Source organism: Seriola aureovittata, chromosome 21, assembly GCF_021018895.1.
Source record: "Seriola aureovittata isolate HTS-2021-v1 ecotype China chromosome 21, ASM2101889v1, whole genome shotgun sequence".
NCBI classification, from domain to species: domain Eukaryota; kingdom Metazoa; phylum Chordata; class Actinopteri; order Carangiformes; family Carangidae; genus Seriola; species Seriola aureovittata.
The window spans coordinates 6,455,296-6,483,004 of NC_079384.1; the positions used below are offsets into that span (position 1 = coordinate 6,455,296).

General features: G+C 42.1%; 1 protein-coding gene across 3 annotated transcripts; it reads left to right on the forward strand.

The window, feature by feature from the left end:
• The first annotated feature begins 407 nt into the window (after positions 1-407).
• dlx4b (distal-less homeobox 4b) lies at positions 408-26,225 on the forward strand. Of its 3 annotated transcripts, XM_056365327.1 has the most exons (6): positions 408-651; positions 6,106-6,204; positions 12,613-12,778; positions 14,133-14,325; positions 22,248-22,441; positions 24,188-26,225. In XM_056365327.1, the coding sequence occupies exons 4-6, from the start codon at positions 14,148-14,150 to the stop codon at positions 24,440-24,442; spliced, it is 627 nt and encodes a 208-aa protein (XP_056221302.1). In that variant the 5' UTR covers positions 408-651; positions 6,106-6,204; positions 12,613-12,778; positions 14,133-14,147; the 3' UTR covers positions 24,443-26,225. The 3 variants fall into 3 exon arrangements, 2 of the variants coding, with proteins under 2 accessions (XP_056221302.1, XP_056221301.1); XR_008826203.1 differs by lacking the exons at positions 12,613-12,778; positions 14,133-14,325; positions 22,248-22,441; positions 24,188-26,225 and adding an exon at positions 7,951-8,443 and having other exon boundaries at positions 410-651; XM_056365326.1 differs by lacking the exons at positions 408-651; positions 6,106-6,204; positions 12,613-12,778; positions 14,133-14,325 and adding an exon at positions 20,559-21,298.
• Positions 26,226-27,709: the final 1,484 nt, after the last annotated feature.

A 27,709-nucleotide genomic window follows, 5' to 3' on the forward strand; every position in this document is an offset into this window, starting at 1 on the left:
GACCCTAATCATTCATCTCTGTAGTAGAGGGATTTCAAAGGAGTAGAGAAAACAAAGACTACCCAGTTGGTACATGGAGCTGTTACCTGCTTACAATCTGGGGAGTTTGAGTATTAAGGGTGAGAAGGTTAAATTTCAATAACATTTTAATTCTATTCTCTCTCTATCTCTCTCTCTCTCTCTGTCTCAGGAGTCGAGGTTGAGGTTCTTTCCTAGTGTCATCCTCCCCCTGTGTCCACTTGTCCACTTGTCGCACACATTTGTTTGTATTTGTTATTGTTTGTAATTGTATAAACCTTTAATATTACAATTACTTGGATAAAAACTAGTATTTGGATGGAATAAAGCTTTATAGCAGTTAAATACTGTCCTCCTAATACGGCACTCCTAAACGCTAGGTGGCGCTGGCGCGAGAAACTAGAAATGCTACATCTTCAGGGCGGATTGGAGGCCACAGTGACTAGCTAACGAAAAGTAATGAGAAGGGCCGGGGCTAGCTGGTTAGCATGCTAACTTCAGTAGAAGAAAAGACGTGATAGAGAGTCAAGAGACAAGAATCAACGTTGGCGTTGCTTCCCGCCACTGGAGACAACTCTTAGCGAGTGAAGAAAAGAAGATTGATGTTGAACTCGCAATGTGTCTTCTAGACTGGTAAGTAAACGGTTGTCAATGCTAACGTTGGCTAACGTTTATGTAGCAATAGCTAAGCTTACAAACAGCTCGTTTAAACTTGACTGTTAATGTTCTGTAAAACCAGGTATGACTTTATATACGGTGTGTGTTTCACTTAGTAGTATTCATTCAGTTTAAAATGTGGGAAATACTTGAAATTATTGGAATTTGATTTAAAATTGTTACAATTAACATTATAATTTAACCCCATTTTGATCAAGTGTCAGGTGATACATGTCAAGGCATTACTTCATTACTTATTTCCAGTCAAATGCGCATTAGCATGATAACATTAGCTTTGCCACTGGTTCAGTTAGCTATGCAGCAGTTTCATTTGGCAGCTACTGGGTGTAAACATTAAGTAAAAACTAGTCTATATGTATGCAATCGATTTTAAATCAGTGATATATAAATCTCTACTTAGTAAAGACTTGCGTTACAACTAGGCTAAGTTTAACCTTTAAAGAGTTGATGCAACGTCATGGGTCTGAAGCTCAACAAGCATTCAAACTCCACTTATGATATAAATAGACAGTATTTACTCACACATCCAGTTTACCCAACAATGGCCCATCTCTATGCCTGACCCCTAACATAAACACAACATGGCTCCTTTCCCCAGTGACCCAGAGGGGTGCAGGTGGTCCACATGAACACCTCTATATGGGTTCTGACCTGGGTTCAAAGGTCAGACCCCTCAAATGACGGCCTTCCTTGCCGCCCCTAATTGCCCTGTTTATTTTTAGTCCACACTGGGCTGTGTTGAGCTATTAAAAGAAACATGAACATGAGGCCGTCCGCTAATTACTGGTGGGCCAGCAGACCCTCACTTTCCCTGATTGCTACCATATGCTAACCCACTCAGAGAGGAGAGTCTCATCTGTCACCTTTGCTGTCTCTCGGTGGTTTTGCTGTTTATATAGCACCACAGGATGGCATATTTTGCTGCAAGGGTGTGTCACAGAAATGTCTACTGGCTTAAAAATGGAAAAGTTCAAATTTGTGGAATTTTTTTTTTTTTATAACAAATAAATAAGCTATCTTCTAAACAAGACAATAATGTTGGTTATAGTATAATATAGGTATGAAAGCTACTATCTGCAGGATGGATTTGTGTGCAGTGAAAGTAAATCTGAGCTATATTTTCTGTCCCTCTCAGTCAGTTTGTGTAATGTGTCGCAATGTTCTGAAATTCCTCAAAGTCACAGCGGAGATGTTCACAGGAGGACTCTCATTTCACAGAATACACAAGAAGACAACAGATGAAATAGATAGCTATCACTGAGCCATTGCTGGCAAGTATCAGTAAATCTGGTTTGAGCATTTAAGGAAGCAGTAAGTAATTGGGTCGATTTAGACCTATTTGTGGTCAAAGTGAGGTTGAAATAATGCAGCAGAGGCGGCCATCTTGCCGAAGTTGTGAAGTTTACAAAGGTTTGATTGCAGGAGGAAGCTGGTTGTGTGGATTAGCACAGATGGGTCTGGACAAAGAGAGTACATGCTTCTGTTTAGTCTTAGAGACTGTTAGAGGTGCTGCAGACATTTGATATGACAATTAGAAATGTTAGTGAGTGAGTGCAAAAATATTTTAAAACTGTTGTTTCAAATTATGATGAGAAGAAAACTGCCAGATATTATATTAATATAACCTCAATATCTAAATGACAAACTAGCAAAATTAATATTTTTAATTTAAAGTGACATAACTTTTAAAGCAGTGGAAATACTGGATGTTGGATTGGCATGAGTGACCATACTTTTCCATCCTTTTTCAATGTTTATGTGTTGATACAGGTCCTTCAACTAGGTAAAATCCCTGTTCAACAAACCAGCTCTTTCATTTCCACATTTTCTGATATGTAGCTACTTGTTTCTTAGTTGTCGTCCCTCAATGCCAGCTTACGTTGCTGGTAACACATGTGTCAGCAGTGAAGCCGGAGCTGTCAGGAAGGTGTCTGGATATTGTCAGACAGAACAGGCCCACCCGCCTCGCTCTGCCCTGATGGATTGGGTTTCCGCCGCACCTAGATGCACACAAACCTGCAACTTCCTGCAGAAATGAATCACTGAGAGGGAGAAAATAGATATTCACAAGAGAGCAATGCATTATACTACTTAGACCTGTTAGGTTGTTATGATGTGATATTATGCTTCCTGAGCAAATAAATGACTTTGGAAATGTCAACGTGAACCCAAAGGCAGACCTGTTCATGGTCAATATCCAAAGGCAATGTCTTAACATGAGGATGGGATCTGGCATGTTTAGGAAATATTGATTATGACTGCCAATTAATTTGCATTGTAAGGCTTACACTATGGAAATGTTCATTTGTTTAACACAGTATGATTACTTGTTTAAAACTATATTGGGTAAATGTTGTTGAACCTGATATCACCCTGTTCTGTTGGTTCTGAAATTTAAATCCTTGGCTGTGGGGTGGTAATGGACAGATGACTGAATGGGCCCATTGGGCACAGGCCCAGGTTTCATCTGCAAAATGTTGGTTAAAGAGATGCAAACAAACTACAAAGAGACAAAAATCTGCACCAAAATTGAATGTGTTCTTCCCTGGCCTGTGCCCCATCCCTCCACTAAGTCTGGTGCAAATTGGTTCAGTACTCTTTGTGTAATCATGCTGACAAATAAACAAACAAACAGACACGGGTGAAAACATAACCTCCTTGGCGGAGGTAATTACTACAGAGAGACTGAAAGAGCAACAAAGACACAATCATTCATGGGTATCTTGCTCCTGTGTAGGGGAGGGAGAACTTTAGATGTGTCTTGGCAACCATTTTCCCAAAACCTGTCCATGAGGGTAGTGGCACATATGTGAATGCTTGAATCAACAATTTTATTTTCATACATGATTTTATTCATTAGACAAATTGTAAATATTATGCTCTAATGTGAGTAACACTAATTTAGTCTTCTGTGCAATGAACATTTACAGCTAAATTATGTTAGTTGTAACATGTGCCACTAATGTACAATTGTAATTGTTTCTGAATATTTGCAGCAGCATGAACTAGTATTTTGTTTGCTAGCATTGTTCAGTTGTCCGTGATTACCTCTTTCCTGACAGTTTAAGACAGTGTACCGGGACTGTATTTGGAGTTTGATAGGAAACTTGAGGCTTGCCATTTCCCCTCTACACCTCTGTTTATCCCCAGGCACTGCCACCACCCAACTTCCATCAGCTGTACAGAAACAAGAGCCTCTCTCTCAATGCTGCTGGTCACTCACATATCCTCTCATAATATCTTCACGGCATCAAGATTATATCATAAGCATTTCTAATAAGCATATTTTTTATTTGTGTGCATGTAAATATTATCTGTGAACAGCAGTATATCTGGCATTTGATAACCTGGAGACTGATCATCATGTTGTGGCAGCATGTGGTAACACTTTGTAATAATGGCCGCTTACCGTGGTTATCAGGACTGAGCACCGTGGATTACCCTTTTATCTCAGCACTGGAATTTCAGCCTCTCCGCTTTGTGAAAGCCTTAATTGTGGAAAACTCAGAGGTTTTGGTTTGGTCTGCTGAGGTAACACCCAGCTGTTGCAGAGATGTTAATATCTGGAGTGCGTCAGGAGCTTTTCTTGCCACTATTGCTGTTGTTTGTCTTTTCACCCCTGCGTAACATGGTGTGACTTTATATGGTTGAGGTAATCCTTAAATGTGCCGTGCAGATGTACAGTAGATTTTGTTACAACGCTTTTTCGCTGCTCGCTTTAAGACATTTTGTTTTGGCATGTGTGGCTCCTCTGGACATGATTATTTGATCTCCGACATGCAGTAAAGAGCCTTTTTGTAATTTATGTTCCCAGCGTTTAGCATCATTTTATAAATGTTTAAAAGAGGATTGTTGAATTGAGTACAAAAAATGTTCGGTTTGTGGCATATAATAACATAATACCAAAAGCACCACTTTATATATTACATTATTTGTTTGTGCGTGTGACTCTACACGCTGCGGTCATGCTATCATGCTCCCTTTGTAACCAGTAGTGGCCGTGTGATGTCAGCAGTTGGCGGGCCACTGTTGCCACCCACACAGCTGTCACAGAGCAACAGACCACCTGATGAGCGCCTCAGCATGATGAACACACCTGATGGCGCTCCCTGTGCTTTTCTCAGGAGCCTCGCAGACGGCTGGAACGTCGGTTTTGGGCAACACTCCAACAACAACATGGAAGCCAACGGAAACCGAGTTTGAAAGCAAAGCTCATAAAATCACCAATCACACTTTTATGTTTGCTAACAGTCTGCTGCCGCTGAGGAGAAGCCTCTTTTAATGAGGCTGCGTTCAGTTATTCATAATGGAAGGCTCAGTAATAGAAAACTGCTGTGTTGCAGTGGCATTGGTTTCACATTTTTGAATAATAGCCAGACCAGTGAAGCGTAAAGAGCGTACAAGGTTGTTGCAATACAGCGTGGAATTCAAGACCTGAGTGTTCCAAACCCAGTATCTGGTCCTCCTCCAAAAACTTGAATCCTCTCCAACAAGATTCAACACCAGACACTCCCAGTTCCTCTACCGCCCCCTAATCTTCCTGAGAAACCAAGGTGGAACTGCTGGGTGAAAAGGTCACTGTCCCCAGCATTCCTGGCTTGGCAGGGGGGCAAGGTTTGAGCTGAAATGGAGGGGCAGGGTGAGGTAGGCAGGGGCATTGTATGTCCAGGGGAGGCAACTTAGATGGGTTTGGCCCTTTGGCTTTTGTTGATGTTTTTTGTTGTCATTGTTGGCCAGACTTAATACAGCATTCCTCTTGGCTCTCCAGTGAGTGTGTACTGGGGAAAGGTGGTGGTAAAGGGGTGGGGTGGGTTGGGGGGGTGACAAAATAGATGGGTTCTTAAATCTTATGGGAAACAATAGAAGGTGACCCCCTGAGCCATTTTGAGCCTTCATGCCCTTCAGGGTCTTGAGCAGAAAACTGCATGACAATGATAGTAAACAGGCAGAGAAAACATGAGCGACCTGAGGAAAGTCTCCTGAGGAAAGATTTCCTAAATACAGAATTTACCTCTGAAATCAACTATTGGTTGATTTTAAAGCATAATGTGAGCTTCCAGTTTAATTATTTCACTGTGTCTACCTGTAATACTTTGGGTAACCTTGCTCCTTGCTGCTTGTGTATTTGCCTCCTCAGAAAACTTGTTTTGATGCATCGCTCTTGCCTTTAGCCTTTCACAGTGCTCATAATTCATTTTCCTGCTCAAATTAGATTCACACTTCCTGCATTTCACTTTTTTTTTTTTTTTTTTTTTTTTTCTCCTCTTAAAGGCAAAATCCTTCCTTCAGATTACCTACATTAAAACAGAAATATTCATTATTTTGCCTGAAGTGACTTAGCAGGAGCTAATGGGGTCAAGCTCTGGTCAATTGGAGCTTCACCTACCACCTTGTCTTTCTGTTTTTCAGGTTTTGACACAGGCTCCCAACGCAGATCTTCTCAGACAGCTTTCCCATGGTTGGAGGACTGCCTCTCTCCTCTTAGGCTGGTTTTAAAACAGATTACAGGTAAATGGATTGTTTTACCCTGGAGCCTTGTGTCACTGAAATATGGATGTGTTTGAAGTGCTAACCCCTACACAACCAACGAAGAGGTTACAAGTTTGTATATGAGCAGGATCAGTCATTCTGCTGGCGTTATCACCACCAGTTCGTCATGTCTGCTAAAGCTTTGCTGAATTCCTCAGCCTGAGATTGCCATACTCAGGGTATTGCTTGCTCTTCAGTTTCTCTCGGGGCATTTTTAAAATCACTCTCCGTACAGTGTGGCCACAAATAGATATGTTAACATTAGACTTACATTGGATGCATAGTTTTTGGCTGATTTTGTGGTTATGAATTAGGTAAGCTCAAGAGAAAAAGCGCAGTTACTCAGCTTGCCCGCCCACCACAAGACATATTTGTCTACACATGCAGATTTTCAGAAGTAGCTATTTCTGTTATCTGAAGTTCCGCATTGAGAGAAAGAGACTTTCCTTTCTGCCTCATTCGAACAGGAGAACTGCCAAAGCTCCATCCATCAGATAAGAGATTTTGTTTTTTTCATCTTCGGGTCAGGCACATAAGAGGAACATTTTGCTCGGAGCATTTCTATGCAGTTACCAGGCAGAGGTTTTTTTTTTTTTCAAGGCGGGCCCTGGGGAGCAGATTATGACTAATGAGGTCCAAGTTAATGTGACCAGAGGAGGCAGCTGGCGAGAAACAGGCCCCAGTTTAAACCGTTATCGTGAGATCTCACTGTGGGCCAGACTGAGGGACAAACCCACAGGAAGTACATCACTGCCGACGCCGGTCACGTCCGCAACAAATGAGCTACAGTGACTTATAAGGAAATGTTGGAGAAGACAAGACATTTGGGTTTACTCTGACCATTTACTAAGAAAAAACATTTTCAGCGCTCAAATAGTTTTATTGTGCTTGTGTGTGCAGTATAAATCAACACAACTGTAAGAGGTGATACATGCGATTATGGCAGATGGTGGTGTGGCTTCATTTAGCTACCTCAGCTGATGAGGCTACATACAGTATATGTAGAGCACCTGTTCCCTGGTCCCCTGTGTTCCCAGTTTTGTTTTTGTGCTCATGTTTTAACAAGACTGTACATTATTCACAAGGGAGGATTAACAGGTGAGGGTGTTTCATACACTAAATTGTATTTGTTTATATGCTTTGTTAACTTTTCTGATTAAGTATAGATTTATAAAATGAATGCCAAAAAAGTCCAAATTTAATTTGAATTAAAACATTCTCCTTGAATTTCCTTGTATGTAACACACAGACAAGCTGATTGCTTTCACAGTTTTTCCAGTGTGAGGTCTGGTCCCCTGTGACCAGTTTTGTTTTCCCCTCCTGCTGTTTTATTGAAACCCCTGTTGTCAAAGCTGACAAACAGAAATAAGTGATCAGTAATTGTTTTGTGGTTGTGGGGTCCAGAATCAATTATTATGGCTCCCCAGCAATAATTTCCTTGGTTGATTTAAACACAAGCTCCCACTAGGTAAGTCATCAGTGCTAATTAAGACCTGGGGAAGGATGATGTTGGTTTTCAAGTGGTTTGGTGATGTGGTGCAGCATGGTCCCTGTTGAATGTTTTATCAATGGAAAAGATACCATTAATTTAGGCCAACGGGAAACCAGTGTAAAAAAAAAATTATTAGCACGACATCCTTAAAATAAGACATTCTTTGACCAGTTTGTACATGATTAATGCAAAACTCACAACTAAAGCACACTGACCTGCTCTCCTCCTTGTAGCACAGGCCAGCCATTCATAGTTCCAAGGTGTGAGCAGCAGGTGTTGGAATAATCTGGGACCCACCCAGTTTGCCGCGGCCCCTATTCACACTCCACCTAAGCTGCCATCCATTGTGTCCCGGTGGCTGAAGAGGAGCAGAGGAACAGGACAATTATGACATTATGGCTGGATGGCTGAGCAGCAGTCCCAGCTGGTGAGAAACAGGAGGGAGGAATGGGCAACCAGAGAACAAGTGTTCCCACAGGAAAGCAATCCACCACATAGAGAGACTATGTTCTGTCTTCATCAGGGAGTGTCTTTGACGCTGGGCCGCTCTTTTGGGAGTAGAAGGGTAACGATTTGATCCAACAATGATTAGATTTGATTCCAGTTTTCTAGGCAAAGATTTATTGTATTAACGTGTCGCATTCTGCCCGTGATTTGAATCAGTTCAATTCATGTTTTTCAAAACATTCAATTAAAACATTCAAGTCCATAAATGTAATGTCTACCTTCAACTTTCACTGAATAACAAGCAAGTAGCAGCACTAGGGCAAATGCTACTCATTTTCCTGACATGTAAACCTATCGAAGCTTGTGGAATATGTGGCAAAGGTAAATTCAGCTCATAGGTTTGACTGATGACATCTGAAAGCGACAATGATTGACATGACAAATCAGAACAGAGGTTTAAAGATTGATTGGCCTACCTGGCTGTGTGCCAAGTCTATAGTAGTGCTTGAAGTTAAACATAAGATAACATGACTTGACTAACTGGACTACTAACATGATACCCTGACTGGATTCTGTTTTAATTCATCCCAACATTTCATTCTGATGGAGCAGTGTATGGGAACACTCTCATTTTTGACCCAATGATGAAAGCAGCGCGGTCGGTGCAGGTGGGCACACCACAGCTCAGAGTCACCAGCCATGAGTTCTTGCAACACACTGGAAACATGGAGGTTTCCAAACGACCCTCTCTGGAGGTCTGCGTCATAAACCACTGCCACACAAAAAGTGACAAACAGTTCAAGATTCAAGACCGAGTCAACAGCAGCTGCTCTGTCACCGTGCTAACATGCTCGCACTGACAATGCTAACATGCTGATGCTGAACGTGTATAATGTTTATCATGGTCATCGTAGTTTGACGTGTTAGCATGCTAAGATTTGATAATTAGCAGTAAACACAAAGTACAGCTGAGGCTGATGGGATTTGTTGGTATCTGGTGATAAACTCAACAATCTGACAAATTGAAATATTGAATTGATGAGGAGTTAAAAATCAGAGGATCGCCAATCACTCCTGAGGGACGTGTGTGTGTCCGTGTGTGTGTCCGTGTGTGTGTCCGTGTGTGTCTGTGTGTGTGTGTGTGTGTGTGTGTGTGTGTGTGTGTGTCCTAGATGTAATGGTGAAATGCCCTAGTTCTTGATTTTTTGAATTGCACACCTGTAGCTACTGTCTCATATACTGTATATGTTATAGTGGATGCTGCTGTGGGCTTAAATAGGTCAAAATTCTTACAGTGTCAAGATGCCTTTGATAATATAAGTCATGAGTTTCATTATGTTGTTACCAGCGTCTCTGTGAGAGACAATCACTTCCTCATTCTTCATAGTAATTTACGTCTTCGTTTTAGCTGCAAAGACCAGTTTTATCTGGATATGTTCCAATTGTGTTGATTTGCTTATTAGTTTATTTGAATGCTAAAGCATGTTATATACTTAAATTACACATATGACATTTTCTCCTTCATCATCTAAGCTGCATTCCTGTTTAGTTCCAGTCAATCCAGGTGTTTGCGTCTCCCGTGTCATTGCTTCATCCTCTACACCCAACCACTTTGACATCAAAGCAGAGGTGTGTTGTCCCATCTCCGCACTGAGGAGAATGTCATGGGAGAATGACCCTGCGAGAGGCTGGTCCAGCCCCAGGACGAAGTGGAACCACCTAAGAGGAGCGGTCAGTGCATTCCTCTGTGTCTGCACTGTAAAGGCTGAGTGGCCTGATGCTGAGACAAAAAGTCATCACGTGTCTGAGAGGGAACTTGTTTCATGGTGACATCTGAGCTATAGTTCACAGCTGGGTGTGTCACACTGGGGCAAAACGCCAAAGCAATGACGGTTGCATGTCACAAGACCAAAACTTTTGTCTTATTCCAAAAACAGTTAACAACAATCATATTAAAAGTGACCTGGTCTCCTCTTTTTGACGGCCAAATCATGGGTCAGCGAAAAGTTTTAGTCAACTTAAGGTGAAGCCTTCAGCTAGATATAAATGTCCTGAAAGTTTTTTAAGGATCAGTGTGTCTGCCCTTTTGCTCTGTCCAGTTGCATACCTGAACTGACGCTGTAGGTAATAAAGCAGGACCTCCTTTGATCTGATGTCCCACCCAGAGGCTTCTCCCTCCGAGCAGACAATACTCTAATTCATTACTGGACCTGCCTCTTCAAAGCTCAGCCACTCTGCACCGGGAAACTCTAAACTTAGGCCCCAGACAGGCTCTTTTAAACACCCACTCACCCCCTGGGCACTGAGGTGGCGGCTGGATGAGTCCACATAAGTCACGGTGGCCTGCACATATCCCCTCCTTAGCCCTGCAGCGCCACACCTATCCCCCTCAGGTGACAGGTGGATTATTGGGCATCGGTATTTCTGCATTCTCTTACCCAGTTTTAAACAGCTCATTGACCATGGGAAAATGTCAGTTAAGATCTGCAGGAATTGTTTGCAAATGTCTGTGTTTCTGTAAGGTGTTAATGTCAAACCCAGACCGTTGCCCGTTTTAAGCTGTGGTCAGATTTTGAAAAAGATGGGAACTTTTATGAGATAACTTGCACATAACAATCATAGTGAATCTATAGCATCCCTAAGCATTGTTTGGCTTTTTAATCACATGTTTTCAAAGCATTACTTTCCACTTGGATGTGTTTGTTGATGCAATGTAATCCCTTGTTTTGACCTCAAATGGACTGAATGGCTGGGTGGGTACTCAGGAGACCATTGAGCCACTTGAGTAAACCAATAAGAGTTTGACTTCAGGAAAGGGGATAAAGTGCTGATCCATCACAAATTTTGCACATGATTTTTGTTTTTTTAGTTGTTGTCTATACACAGGGATCAATCTCCAGTAACACCAAAGATTCAGTTAAGGCTCTACACGTCATTATTTAAGTCACCACATAAACAGAGATATGCCCTTACATAACTTGATATGCTGAGGACGAGTTCACCCCTTGGGTGGTAAGAAGTTGAATGTGTCAGAAAAACCTTTACATCTCAGCATCTCATTTTTCTCCCTCCCTCTCTCTGTCTCTTTCTCTCTGACCCTGTTTACCCACTACTTGCCAAGTCTGATGTCAGTGCGCTGCACACAGGGTCCCTGAGTGAGTGTACAGTTTCTGTTTTGACACCCGTTCCTAATTACACATGTAAATGATTGATCACCTGGACTTGGCAGGGGAGAGCAGAGATGGAAGTCCTTGTTACAGGATGGCGCTGCGATTATGTCCAAGTTCAGGACAGTTTCTGCTGCCGGGTACGATGGAAACGGATACCTGCGATGGCCCGAGAGTTGGGATATTAAGTTCTGAGCACCCGCTATTTGGACCAAAGACTCTCCCTATTAGCGGTCCTTGAGGAGCAAGTTGCACAGGTGTGGCTAGATATCTATGGCTCTTTGTTTGGTCTAATCCCACACAATTTAAACCAAGGCTCACTGCCCGCACCTTTAAGCTGACACTGAGACACCTGAGGGGCCAGACCGCTGAAAGCAGAACTCCAGCTACTTTTGTGAAATGTGATTTGGCTAATTGATTTTGGAGTGGCCAGTCTCGAGTGCCTGGGGGGCGGGGGGGCGCCAAAGGAATGGACTGTGATGGAAGTTGAGGCTGCTTCCTTTATGCATAGCATTAATGAAGCTACTGCTACAAGAGCTCTCTCCTTTCAGGTGCAAAATGATGCTAAATACAAAACAAAGACATCTTAACTCAAGTCCATACAAAAATAAACAGTGAGCCGAAGCCAGAAACCATACACTGCTTTTACAGATGGGGTGAGAACCGCTATTTGCCTGCTCTGTCCGGTAACAGCTGTTGGTTTGTCTAAGCTTTAGCTCAGGTATGGAGCCAATCTGAAGGCCAGGAGGGTTTTAACCCCAATCTTCTCCTCTCTCGTCTCACAGCCTGGCACACATGGGCTGTGCAGCTGCATTTCCCATTGATCTACTGGGCTGCCTGGATGGCTGGCTGGAGGGAGATAGATTGGAGGGGAAATGGTTTAATTGTCCTCACTCTCACTGCTGGAATGCAAATAGCCCTCCACCACTGGCCTCCACTGTGAGGAGAGCCTCACGTTGAGAAACCAAAGTCCTATTTATTGTGGTGGAGAAGAAAAACGTTTATTCATTGAAGCACATAGACTCACCACCACATTTTGTTTTATAGATGTTTTTATATGTATAAAAAAGACACATTTTAGCAGTGTGATTCTTATTTTCCCTGTTTTGTTTTAATCCAATAACGAAAAATTGCAGTATCACAAAGTGCCAATTCCATCCATCAGTCAGAGGTCAAACAGATAGACAGGTGAGGGGTCATGACTCACGTAGAAAAGGCGGGAGATGAAAGAGTTAAATGCTGAGGCGTATGTATCCTGTCTGACTTTGATCTCTGCCTCAGGTAGCTCTTTCATAGCCATCAATCTTGGCGAGGAGCTGATGGGAGGCTGCTCCCTCCGATGGCGGGCTTGCTCAGACTGAGTCTGTCTCCTCGCCTTGACAGAGCGCTGGCATGACATACCAGACAACCACACAACACTACAGGTCCACAACAAAAATCCTCAAAGGTATCTCTCTTTTAATTTTCCACTCAGCCTAATTTTATTTTCCTGTGTATCATTTTTATTTTACTGTTTTTGTTTAGTTTTTTTTAATTAAAAGAAAATGGTGATGTAGGGTAGGAATGCAGGCAGGGAGGGAGCAGAGGGAATGTTTTTGGTGAGGTTCAAAGATGAAATGAGCAGGTCTCTAAGGCTTTGATGTTTCTTGGCAGGCTTCAGACAGTCACTGACAATCTGATGATCTGGGAGCACAGGCCTTTTTAAATCCCCGGCCCATCCTGGCCCCAGTCGTCTAGCCCTCCAGTGACAAACACTTTAATATGACAAGGTTAAACACCTGAAGCACTGCAGCAAAATGGTCGGAGCGAAGCTGGGGTCAGGGGCTTTAAATGCCAGGCAGCTTAGTAGTTTACTATGACTGTTCACTTATTCATGGTTGTTTTACAACAGGTCTCTTCCTCATTCGTGAATTGATGTTTTGAAGAAGAAAACGTTTTTTTTCAAAAAGTTGATGTTGATTTAAACAGTAATTAAAACTGCCATAATCAATATGTCTATGTCAACAATGGGTCACATGACCTCTTATATGTAAAAAGTGTCGCTTGATTTGACAAACCTACAGAGAAATACAGTCTTTCAGCTCAACTCATTAGGTCAATTTTTTATAAGTAAGGCTGATTTACTGTTTGGATAACTTTATATTTTGTTTGATATTTTCCTTCATCAGGTATTCTTCTTTACAGGGCGGTGAGGTTTTTATGTTAATTTGAGGTATTTGTAAGTATAAAAAAGCGTGTATAAAAAATCCTAGGAAAAACTCGAGCACTTTGATTATTTCCAGTCCAAAATAGTTGATTAACTATCTCCAGAAAACTTCAACCAATCCCTGCTCCTTCTTTTTAAACACTGGTGTGCTGACTAAGGAGTTCTCACATGCTCCCATGCTGCATGATGTAAAAAAAAACCAAAAACAAATGATACATACAATAGACACATATCTTAATATCAGTTTGCCAAGTTCTTCTTTGAGAGACGCTGTCATTTGATAGGCAGCGTGGTACAGGCTGGGTGCTGCAGGGCCATTGTGTCCTATTGTAGGTCACAATGGAACTTAACACTTGACAGAGCCAGGGCTTGTTGGCAGGAGCTGAACTTGATCCTGTCAAGTTGTTCCCACTGAAGAGCTCTAAAGAAAGGGCTTTGACCTCACGGCTGTGCAAGCTCAGTATCAGGCCAAATATTAATTCTCTATTCAAAGGATATTCATATATAATAGGAGAGCTGCTGTACTTTGCTGGAAACCTGTTTTGACACGTAACGCACATGTTTCTTTCTCTTTTTTTTTGGAAAAATTTCTCAGTTTTGATGTGAGATAATGGTTGGAGAATGCGCGCCGTTCTCCAGGGCTGTCGCCTGCGCAGACGACCCCTCCTGCCGCCCAGGCCACCGAGGCTTGTCATCCCCATCACCTCTGGCATTTCAAACAGACGCTTGCCTTGCACACTGTTGCCCTGCAGACCACAAAAGGGGGTTCACGTTACCCAGAGGGGCAGGTAACTTCAGATGGATAATCCTTGGACCTGGTAAACCTGTCTTTAATAGAACCTACTGTCTAAACCTGGCAACCCCGAGCCCTGTGTCATTGTGTGTTGATTGGGTGTGCATGTGTGACTCCCCTGGGCAAATCATTGTCCAGCATGTTCAGTATTTCCACCTCCAACTGTCAGCTCATCTGCTCACGAGAGAGAGGGGAAAAACAAAAAATTACAAAAGTTCTGCACGTCTCGTATTATTTTCTTGTCTAAACATCTGCAGCTTGTTAAACCTGTAGGCCATTCTAGTGAGTTTATGGGAACTATGAATCTTTTTATTGTTTCTAGAGGAGATTTATAGCCTGAACACATTGTCTCTGCAGCCTTCACACTTTATTTTCTTCACAAAAGGCCTCAGTAGATATTCTTTGAACGACTGCTGGAATGTAATGTCAGATGCCTCCTCAGATATCTCCTCATGCTTGTAAACACACAGTTAAGTGACCCAGCAGCCTTGGCAGCTCCTCATGCCACTCCCCCAGCTGTTTTTGACCTCAGCTGAACTCATGTGGCATCTCAGCCACCAGGCCTGGCACCGCTCTCACACAGACAACAACTGTCTCTCTCTCAGCCACTCCTCCAGCCGCTGCCACCCTCTTGTCGCCCCACTGATCCATGCCAGCTTCCAGCTTTTGTTTTTCTACCCGCTCTCCCCTTGGTACTGGGGGCAAGATTTACAGTGGAAAAATATAGTATATTTTTTCCCCCCATGTTGAGCTGGTGAGTCTGGAATGTGTGTTTGGGCAAGATTTTGCGAGGAGTGTGAAAAAACAACAGAGCTGTAAACACCAAGGGTAGACCCAGACTGGCTTCTTTGTTCCAGATGTGGAGCAGGCACACACTATTAGTGCAGCTCCAGCCAAGCGCTGGGCTGTAACCCAATACACTGCCACTACTGTCCCACTGCCTGTCCATCAGCTGGGCTCTCACTGCACTCATATAGACAGGTTACTGCGTGATTCCGCAGGGTTTTGAATGAGAGTAAACCGTGTGTGTTGGTGTGTGTGTGTGTGTGTGTGTGTGCGCCAGCGCCCGCAGTCAGAATTGGTACCAAATGCGCATTTGAGCCTCAACCAGACGACCGAGGAAGGTTAGAAAAAATTAACAACGTATAATTTCGACATATGAGCGCCGTTTTCTACAAATGAAGCCGTTTAAATCAGATGCCCCGTGTGACACCGAGCTCAGGTTGCAGCAGAGAGGCTCACAGGCCTTTGCGTATTACGGTTAACGGATTCCAGACGTTTTTTTTTTTTTTCCCCGACTTGCCAAGGCCTCTAGATTCAACCAATCAATTAAAAGTTTAAGTCTAACCGTCAGCGGCAGTGGGCGATGCTGCTGTCACCGCTGTCTGGCAACAATTATGCCAATGATGAATTCAAAGCTGGAACCAGAAGACCAGACACAGTCCGGCATTTCCCACGCAAGTCGATTCACTTTGAGTCACTTTACTTTTGGAAGTTAATTGAACGTGTATATGCCTTTTTATTTTATTTTATTAATTAGATTATTTATAGGCCTATTTTATTTGAGTAGCCCACACACGCTCGATCTATTTTTATCTCCTCTTCTCTCTCTCTCTCTCTCTCTCTCTCTCTTTCTCTCTCTCTCTTTCTTTCTCTCTCTCTCTCTCTCTCTCTCTCTCTCTCTCTCTCTCTCTCTCTCTCTCTCTCCCTTATTTTGCTAAATGGTGACAAATATCTGATTAATTCGGGGCGATTCAATTTCGGTTTAAAATTAAAACAGTTTTACTTTTTCAATTCTAACTGGTCAGTGAAATGGTTTTAAGAAAGTCCAAAACAATTCAGGGAGACGGAGAACATGTTGGGACAGGAATGAATGACCATGCACAGACGCAAGGCCATTTTCACCATCACAATAACATCAGATGGAATTTAAAAACAAGGATCAATGCAAAAAAAAAAAAAAAAAAAGGAGTGTGGTGTGACAATATTTTGTTCTGCTTATTAGCCTATTTATTTATTATCAAACAGTTGCAGAGACTGATTAAAATATTCCTTCCATCATTGAATTAATTGTGCAGAATTGTTTTAATAGAATAGGCAGCTGATCTTTACATTTAACATTTAAAAATATAATTATATTATTTTATATTAATTATTGAAATACAAAGGGATTTGTTTATTAAACTGTATTTTTTTCCTTTGTCACATTGAAGTGTCAAAAAGATAAATAGAAAAATGTATTTAAAGAAATTTAAACAGACCAGGCTAATTTAAAATATGAAAGTTTTCAGCAGAGACTCTCACACGCAAACAGCACTTGAACATGAGCTTTTAAACTACAGTTTAATATTTACAGACAAAATTGGAGACTGTACACAATCAATACAAAAATGTTGACTAAAGCTTTCACATTTTTAACTTGAGAAATCTTAAATAAATAAATAAAATCTTAATTGGTATTGAAATTTAAATAGCAAAAGAGATATAAATATATGCCCATTATTTGTTGCTTCACATTGGCTATAGAAATTGGACAAGTCCTCGATACAAATAAATATAAATTATGACATGATGTGAACTACTCACCAAAGCTGTTAATCTTCATCAGTTTTATGTGACTGGGTAAAAATTATTTTAAAGGAAAAAATTTAAACTATACAAATCCATAACCAATAAATCAGTCAATCCATTTTTCAGGTGCATTGTCCATATCATAAAAATAATTCACATTACATGAATAACGTGAGTAAATTACATGATCAGGAATAAATCAGTCAACAGTGTGTATTTTTAAACCAGCTGAGCTGGTGTGTAAACATCAGATCTGTTTGTTCCAAAGACTTCACACATGAGTGATGCTGATCATGTAACACCGGTGAACTCTCTGGGCCCTCAGAGGCTGCCAGCCCAGGCACAACACACACACATCAACAGCAACATGGCTGCACTTGAGGAATGAGACGCCGGCCGTGGAGATATTAGTGTTCCTGTGTGATGGCGCCTGCAGGAGAGATTAGGCCGTTCATCCTCTGCACTGCTCCGGCTCCTCCTCTTCCCCCCTCTCTTTCCTGAGGCAGAAAACAGCCATAGAAAAACGTCAGTCCTATTGTTTGCACTTTGTGGATGCACAAGGATTGGAAAACAGCTGCTTTGTATAGTTGTAGGTGTTTCAGGGACCGACACCTGGTTAGTGTCGGTGTAAAAATGTACATAATAAATCCATTGACATCATTGAAATAGTGATCCAGCTTGAAAAAGGCAGATGTTTTTTTTGTTTGTTTTTTTTTTTTAGACATTTTCCTGTTTCCCACCGGTTCTCCGCTTCTCTGTTCCGTGCTGCATTTCTGGTGACATAATTGTGTCAAAACCACACTTCAGATTCACACCCGTCATAGTGTGCTGCAGAAATGGGACATGTGGGTCTTTATTTGTGTCTATTATGTGGTGAGCTGAGCCTATGATAATAAAGCCTGGCATCCTGTCGGGGTCGTGGACTGTCAGTCTGAGTCTGGGCCTCAGCTCGGCCACAGCAACAGAGGGTTACTTGTAAAACATGACGTGCCAGTAGGGAAGATCACAGCCGAGGCAGTTGCCTGGGAATGTGCTCTTGGTTTGTACACAGAGAATGCTGTCACTCTGCATCAGAGTTACGTGATGGACAAACCTGACTTGTGTGTGTGTGTGTGTGTGTGTGTGTGTGAGAGAGAGAGAGCGAGAGAAAGACAAAACACACCTATGTCAAACACACCTCTGCAGATCTTTGCCCATGCGCACTGTGCAGCAGAGTAGACGCCAGTAAGTCTGGGCGGCATTCAGAAGTGTGACTGTTTTTAACATCATCCCTTTCCGTATATTAAGAGAGCCATGGCGAGGTCCCATCCCTGCCCTATGACTGCAGGGCTCGCCTTTGTTCTTCACCCATAATACAGACATAATTACAAGCCTTAAAGAGCCTCCTCACCGTGCTTTCTCTCTCCCTCTGTGGCTCATACGCCTCTTGTGCCCACACCTTATCTCTGACAGATACTCCCATCCAGGACTCAATCCTCTGCATTCAGCTGCTGAAGTGCCTGTTCATATATGCCCATAGGCCTCTTTGTCTTCAAAGCCTTTGCATTTCGTGTTTATCTTCATTTGGCCGCTCTAATCCCATTCATCACGTCAAAGAGTGCGACTACTATGACACGAAGGCTGTTTTCCTGCTGATAACATGGAGTCTAAATGCAACACCTGCTCCTCCTGCAACAAAAATCTCTCAAGTCACTCGCTTGTTGGCAACGGCAAATATTGCCACCGTAATCCTGCCACCATAATCCCGCCACCATAATGTTGCAGTAAATTCCTAATAGCCATAGCCACATTCTGCAGTGATATAATTTCCCTGTGAGGATTTACAGCTAGAGGCCTGATGTGTGAAGTCAGAAACTTGTTGCCCACAATATGAAACTGGTTTCTCAGCAGCCATTTTTTTTTTTTTTTTTATTGTGACTGAAATTTTACTATGATAATAATTTGTGGCTTTGTTCTGGCTGGCTGCTTGGCTGAGGCCTGTGAGGATTCGGGAAGCGGTCCAGCCCCCAGCAGTCCTCCAGTGCTGCTGGATTCCCAGTAGTCGCAGGCAGGGTAGGACATGACCAAAATGACGGGGTTGGACAGCAGCTTAGCACCACGCTCAAACCCACCAAACACTCTGCTTATAATTTCGCTGCAGCTTCCATGTGATTTAGCTGAGATGGAAGGTGAAGTCTGAACCAAACTGTGCAATAGCCTCAGTAGCAGGATACGCACATTTCCTCCTTTCACTGTGTTTTTCCCCCACCTGTAGATGGACTCTCTGCTTGAGGGTGAGTCAATAAGGGCTGAAATATAGAGACAGGGTTGCTCTTTGAGCCTGTGGTCACAGTCTTCTCCCCACTCCCACGCTGTATCCACATGCACCTTGTTGAGTTTTGCTGAATCTGCAGTCTGCTCCGCAATCCCACCCTCTTTTGGCAGGTTTGTGTTTCCCTTATTTTATAAACCCTGACATTTAGTCGGAAATAATATGAGTGACATGTGGGCTGAGTATTTTTGTTTCATATGAAACTGAAATCAAACAGAGAGTTATTCTTTTGTCTCCTTTTGGTCACCAGATCATGAAAATATTTATTTTCATTCATTTTTAGAGCAATCATACAAATGACATAAACACACTGAACTTGTATTAAAGCATTTATCCAACTACTTTTTTTTAAAAATTGTGTTATTGAATATCTACATATTCTGTTGCATTGGTGCCTACTTTTTAATTATGGTTACCGTACATCAGTTTACCCCTATAATTTGGATAATTTATATGTTGAAACTAGAAATGAGTGTTGACTGAGCAGTAAAATTTGTTGTCATCCTTCACAAAACAAGCCTGAGTCATCCTGGTGCTGCGGGGTTGGTGGGTGGACACACTGAACACACCAAACCTTGTGTTGGTACATAATAAATCATTTTTTAAACTTTCTGTTCAACTTTTTCTGCAAGAAATTTAAAGTTCAGTCACACGATAAAAATGTGAATTATTACAAAAAAAAAAATTTTTTTTAATTAGAGGAGCAAAATTTACAAGAGCATGAAATGTTTTCTTAGTGATCGCGAAGATTTTGGAGTTAGTTTTACAGTGCATTAAAATCTCATTCGCGCCACTTCGGGGGAAAAAAAGTTTTAGTAGCTTAAACTGTTAATACACTGAAAATTAGAAATGAGCCTTCAGGCCTTTTTCTAAGCAGGAGATCTTAGCGAATTATTACACCATTAAAACTGTTATAATAACTGCAGAAATTTAAACTGTTTTGAAGAGAATTCAGCGCATGAACTTCATAAACGAAACTGTTACATTTTAGCTCCAGATAAAATGAAGCTAATATGTCTAACTTGCCTTTAGACCGTTTATGACTGTATATATATATATTCCCTATTACACTTGTCAGTTCCCTTTTAATCGTATCCATAAAAGAGCATTATGCGCATTTCTACTATCTAATTGTCGCACCTTCGAACTCAACTATAATTTTGCAACTGCAATAATAATAATGAAACTTCTATTTTGAAAAGCATTACTATCATAATTATTTAGCGAAGTCTTCCATAAGTTATTAAATCAGGTCTACTGGCTTTAACGCATTTGTTATCTGCTGGTGTAAATGGCGTCACAGATTTGTAAAACAGACTTGAATAAAAATCACCACCTATGAGCAAAAGATATTTATTTCCATATCTATGGAAGGAGGTCCCTCCTGGCTGCACAGCCGCATCCTGTATCATATGTTAATGAAGTTAATGGTGGAGCTCCAGTGACAGCCGGCTGCTGAAGACCAATCAGAGAGCTCGCAGATGGAAGTCAGTGTGTTTGAGGCTCTGCAGGCAGGAGGTGTTTGAAGAACCATGTCGGCTCCTCCAGTGATGTAAAGAAGGATCCCTTTCGCTTTTATCCGATTTTCACCTCCTATACAGCTGTGAACATGCACACTGTAACCTATCACTGCGGGGAACGCTTTTTCACCAACAATGCATTGGACTTAAGTGTGGATTTGTTCCAAGTTTTCCTCGCTGTCCGACACAACTCATGAAACCCTCTTCAGAGCGACGGGTTTATGGACTCGCGTATTAGCTAATGATGTCTATGGGTTTCATGCCTGACAGTCTGAATGCCTCAGATCCCTCCAAATCGGCCTTTCTAGAGTTTGGCCACGGACATCCGGCACACCAGCAGCACTCCCCCGGACTCTCTCACATTTACCCCGTCCATGGCTTACACGCTGCTGGGCATTCCCAGCACGAAAGTCCTTTTCCTGGCAGCGCGTCCTATGGCCGCTCTTTGGGCTACGCCTACCCCGGCGCGGTGAACACTCATCCCCCGTCTGCTTACATGCCCTACCAGCACAGCAATCACTGCAGCAACAGCAGCAGTCTGGCCCACAGCAGATTAGAGCAGACAGGTATGTGAGCAAGTCAAACCGAGTCGGACTAAATTGTTGTTATTAATGGCTATAAAATTCTGATTTGCCATCATGCATGAGCGCAATTACGCACAGGGCGCGCAATTTCCCTGATATTTTCCTGCTGATAAAAACGGTTCACTTGAGGGTTTAGTAAGTTCGCAAACATTTTGTCTTATACTGTTTTATGTTGAAAGTTGAATAAAGTTATGAACATGTGGCAGATTCTCACTCAATCACTAATGTCCAATCAAGGCCCGTTCAGATGCTCCCTCTTTACCACTCATGTTATAAAATGAAGACAGACGGTGCCATTACTTTTATTGACCATAATTTTCTGTGGGTAAGTTCAATTATAGTCCATGTAGCCCGAGCCTACCTCAGGAACTCGTTTCTAGCCTCATTGTTAGTGCACATTAAGAAAACGGTTCCTGAAAACAGGAATCCTTTCATCTCTGTGTGCTGAGCTCTGATTTCCCTTTTTTTTTCTTTTTGCCTTCTGTGTTGTTGCAGTGTGAAGGTATCACCATGATCCAGCGTTTTCTTGTTGTCAGCACCATGAAAATCCTTCACTAAAAACAGAAAGCCTAATACAGAAAGTCGTAGGCTAATTCAATGAAACTATATTCAGGGATGTGATAATACTTTATTATGACAGTCAGGTAAAAACGCAGAAGTTAAATTATAGTTTTTGGCTTTCAGGCCCTGAGAGTTTGGTTTTACAGTGCAGGGCCTGTGGGTTAAAGTGTCCAGGCACTATGCTGTAAAATCCAACCATTCATCAGTGCTCTCATTGTGTTTAAAAAGGTAGATTTTGTTTATTTAAAACACTTTGAAAGTCTGTGTTAAATGTCACATCTGTGACTTCTGCTGTTTGTCTTGAAGCTGAAGCTGAAAAATAAAACTCTTCTCAGTTTAATCTGTTTCTGTTTTCTCTTCAAACTACAAGATCGCGAGAAGTCCACGGTGATTGAGAACAGGGATATTCGTCTGAATGGCAAGGGGAAGAAAATCCGGAAGCCTCGGACCATCTACTCCAGCCTGCAGCTGCAGGCCCTGCACCAGCGCTTCCAGCAGACCCAGTACCTGGCCTTACCGGAGCGGGCCGACCTGGCCGCCAAACTGGGGCTCACCCAGACTCAGGTGGGCCTTCCACTCACCCTGCAGCCCTGAGCGGATACAGGGAATGTGCAGCGTGTAGAATCCAGTATATATGCACTTTATTAGCATTAATAATAATTAATAATAATAATTGAAGTAATGTAAAAATGAGTCAGCACAGCGTTGTAGCCTAAATTAACAGACATAATATATATAATATTTATCATTTAGTGAATTTTTTCATCATCATCATTCAGTGAATTATTTTTGTACAGAAGGTTTCATTAGCAAATATTTCACATTCAAATGTCCTGAATTGATTTAATTTAAAGTAGCCTGAAGCAAAATATCAGTGATAGATGCTGGTGTTGAACCAGAGGATACTGAAGAGGAAACCTCTCATTTGCTGTGATTATAACGGATCACAGCGCGTCTGCAGATCAAATGAAAAACCAAATGGTTGTGATTTGTAACTCAATCCTTTAATGCATGTCTTATTTACTGTACTTAATTTCGTGGCTATATTTCTTTTGTCAGGCCTGGTCCTTGAAGTGTTCCTGTGAGTTTTTAAAGACATTACAAAGCTGCGAAATTAAGGGTGGTCTGCTGTTTTGCAGTAGTTTATTATAAATGACCCGATCAAATTAAGAGATTTACATGAGGTTTAATCTATTTTATTTTGTTTTATTTTATTTTGTCTCCTTGTCTTGCGTTTATTTATTTATGTATTTATTTTTTGTATTTGTTAGATTTTATATTTTAGTGTGTGTGTTTGGTTTTTATATGTAACAGATTGTTAATGCAAAGACCTTCTCATGCAATTTTTAATATAATTTGTCACACACACACACACACACACACACACACACACACACACACACACACGGAGCTGTACACGCGCGTTTTGTGCACAACATGTTTAAAATTGTAAATGTTGACATATTGAAATGAGCAGTATGAGTATAATTTCAATAACTTCACGTGCATCTGTGAACAGGTGCACGTGTCCTTCTCAAATGGGACAAAAAGGGGTCTCTCTCTCTCTCTCTCTCTCTCTCTCTCTCTCTCTCTCTCTCCTCTCTCTCTCTCTCTCTCTCTCTCTCTCGTCAGGAAAATGACTCAGTTGTCTGGCTTTAGTTTACAGTTTCAAAATAAGAGATAAACAAAAGAATCCACTCTGTCATCTGAGCTGCCTCCTGCACATTTTTCTTAATCCCTCCACAGTTACCTCAACTATTATCTTCCACTTCCACGCGGCCTTTCGTGTTGCTTGTTGCTCTGATGTTTATAGAGCGATTCATCTGGCGCTTTGATGCTTTTTATGAATATTCACACCATTGTTCTGGTGTAAAAATAGACATTTTATTTTGAATCAGCAGAAATTTCAGTGACCCACCGCCGCGCTCTCAGGGCTGTTTTTATTTCACAATACTCTTAAGTCTCGGCTTGTTGCTGTCACACTCATGCATCACTGGACTCATAAAACAACAATAATAAGAGAGCTGAGTTTTAATGGATTACAAGTACCACTCAGCCATAGGGCTGCATGGATAACAATGCGCCAATAACAGGCCTGGGATCTGCAAAAGCAACACGGAAAAGATGAGAGTTATGTGGAGTTTTCTTTTTTTTTATCCTTCACAATATTCATTTCAGGCCAATTTTGAAAAGTGTGCTGAGTTTAACAGGGGGAAATATGCTCATAAAAAGCCCTTCACCGTATTATTTCCTTTATATTACTGGTGATTGTTAACCGCAGTGACAATTATGTGCATTTTCTCTTTTTAGGTGAAAATATGGTTTCAGAATAAGCGCTCTAAGTATAAAAAGATCATGAAGCATGGCAGCGGATCAGAGGGAGAACATCTCCACAGCACCAGCTCCATCTCCCCCTGCTCGCCCGGGTTGCCCCAGCTTTGGGAGGTTTCCATGGCGAACAAAGGAGCCTCAATGCACCCAAACAATTACATGAACAGTTTTGGTCACTGGTATCCAAACCACCATCCTCATCAGGACGCGATGCCCAGGCCTCAGATGATGTGAGTGGATTGTTGTTTTTTTTTGGTGCCGTGCAGACCAGCTGCTCGGCCTGTGAGAAGCGCACTACACTGAACCGGCTGGTCTCCCTCGAGGCCTCTTCTCAGACCTGAACTGCCTTTTAAACGTGTGTCTCGTATTCACTGTATTTCGTGTGCGTTTGGAATTATAATTTCACTGCAAAATATTCTACCAGGCATTAAATGCTTTTTTTTTTTTTTTTTTTTTTTTTTAAGATTTGTTATTAAGTCGCTGCAACCTCTGGTGCTCGACACCATCTCACTGACATGTGGATTTAGTGTGTGCAGTTTACTAAGAGACTCTGGATAAAGCAACTTTTCAAAAAAAAAAATCTTGTGTGCATGGGTCTATTTTATTAGTGCTGGACTTTCAGCTCCGTGAGCCAACAAATGCTGTGTGGGTTATGCACATAAATGATTACGATTATGATTAATATGTGGTGTGACAAGTTTGTGTAGGTAGCTTCTTCACGTGACACGTTTTCATTAACACATATTTTAGAGGGCGAGGGAAGCTGTGAGACAAAGGCTTTTAAAGTGGTTCTGTGATCATTCATAGCTTGGGTCTCAGCTCTGAGGGCTGAGTACAGTTCAGAAAAAATGTGTCGCTCATAAATTATTATTGCTTAATATTTTTAGAATATTTAGGTTAAAATGAAAACCAACTTAATCATCCTACCTTAAAGGAAAAAGCAGTGGATGGTGAAACAGAGGGATGCGGGCTGGAACCTTTACGCACAACACAACAAAAGACACTTTGCTATTTTAAAAAAATAAACAAAAAACATTTCAAATATCTTGGCTGCATTTTTCTGCTTTATCTGAAACAAAAACAAACAAAAAAAAATCCACTTCTCTTCTACTTTTAAAGAACGAGGGAACATATGAGGCAACATCCCTCCTTTTTTTCTCACCAGAGAGAGACACATGCCGTGAGGAGAGAGGAGAGAGGAGAGAGGAGAGAGGGGAGAGGGGACGTGCAAGCCAACACTTCAACGATGTTTTCTTTCTTCTTTAACTGAGCTCAAACTCGCCGTTGTCATGATAAAATGACAAATGGCTGCGCAAGCCCTCCAATAAACGGCGCCTGATTTATAGTCGTTTGCACTGATTTGCACACTCTGGCGCTAACACTGTCTAAACACAGAAAATTAGTTATTTATATCTTTGCAAACACTTCGCCGCGGTCTGGGCTGATGCTCTTGATTAAATGGAGGGCTAAGCTCTGATTAATGAAGCTGAATGGTGCGTTAAAGAATCACCCAATGGCTTCTTTTTATCTTTTTCATTCATCACCCTGCTGCCTTTACTGTCTGGCAAACATTAGGTGCAGTCCGTCTGATGTCATAGCTACACAGGGATTAGAAAAATAACTCTGCAGTCTGTGTGGAGATATTCTCCCCTTTATATTACTCTATTAAAAATATACTGCAGGATATTTCTATTACAGGTGTTGTGATGTCATCTTAAAGGGTCATGACGTCCAGATTTCATAGGATTGTCATGCTCCACAGGGGAAGTGTTTGCAAAGTGCATGCACATAACTAAATTTAATTAACTCAATTAAGACTTTTCCTCAGTGAGTTCTTGGTACAGCTGTTATTTTTTAAAGATATCCACATATGCATACTCTAATACTAATATTATTGCATTCAAATATAACATGCCATACCTGCTATTAACTACGTTCAAGCAGCTCTCCACACCGTATCAGTGGTGCACTCAGTCATACAGGCTACAGTCAGTCCTGTCTTACCTCAGCCAGAGAAGTGCAGCCTTGTTCTGGAGGTGTTCAGCCCGCAGAGGTGTTTCTCTGAAGAACAAAGCCACACCAGAGCCCCGTGCTTTCTCCCCTCCAAGCTGATTTTCCCACACAACGACAGGCATTGTGTTACATTAACGTCTCCTTCTTTATATATATATACACACACCCTCGTGCCCTCATCCCTCTCTCCTGATGATTATGTGCCTGGTTAAACATGCAGGCCCGAGGAAGAAGAGGCAAGCATTGGTGAACCAAGTGACGGGGCATCAGGGAAAATTATAGGCAATTTCACATCTCCAGATTAGAATAATGGCCCGTGCAGTTGGACAGACAAGAGTAGGACCTTTCAAACGGGGGCCAATTATCATGCGAGCAGATTGAAGGGAAAGTGAAAAGGCTCCTCGTGTAATAGACAAGCGAAGAGGAAAGGACAGAAGGCTGGGAGATGGGTTGAAGGGTAATGATAAAGGGCGAAGTCTGACTGTATCAATGCCGGGGATGCTGTGGTTATCAGATACGATGTGTCTGATGGGTTTTAATTGTAGGATAGCAACAATGGAGAAAATAGCTTGTTATTAAATCCCAGTTGCTTTGAACGGGCCAACGGCAAAGCAGGTCTCCGGGGTGATTATTGTTATTAACTTGAGTGATCTGACATCTCGGGTAATTGTGAGCAACATCCCTGTTAGAGAGAGTGAGTGCATGATTTGGTTTCATCTGAAGGAAAGGCTTGATTTAGTTTGGGGCATGACACACACACACACACTCACACACACGCACACACACACACTCTGGAGGGATTAAAAGATGGAATACAATTTGGCAGGCAGAAAGGCATGCACACACACTGAGATTAGATTCAAAACACTGGGTTTTAGCAGAGCAGGCACACCCAAAACACAAAAAAATGTGGGGACAAGCAGGAAATTACATCTTTTCATGTATTTTTGACTATTTTACAGTTTTTCATGCCTGTCTTTTTGCTGAAATCCATGTCTGGAGGCCAAATTTTCTGTTTCTAGGTCTAGGTGAGCTCATGCCGCAGCAGCACCGAGCCCTCACCGTTGGGAAGGCTTTATCAGGATGTGATGACTGGCTGAGAAGCATCAGCACACAGCCCGGCCCGGCCTGAGGTCAGCCAGGGTTCACGGGTCCACAGCTGTCAAGGATGCCTTTCCCCCTTCATTTCATCCCAGTTTACAGCAAAATGAACACAGTGAGTGATCTTAATGCAGCCGAGGACTCGGCCCAGGCCCGGGCTAAGTGTCGGACAGCTGCTGAAGTCTTTCCATGGATGCATTTCAGTTCCCGACCTCCATCTCAACCCATATCGCTTCACCCCAGAGACAAGTGCTGACACCACACTGTTGACTGTTGCGAGGGGTGGGGGAGGTATAAAGGGCTTATAGGGGCCCTGGCACCGGCTCTATTTAGGGTGCTGTGATGCTGTGCCATGCAGAGATCACATTCAAGTTCAGCAGTTCGCCT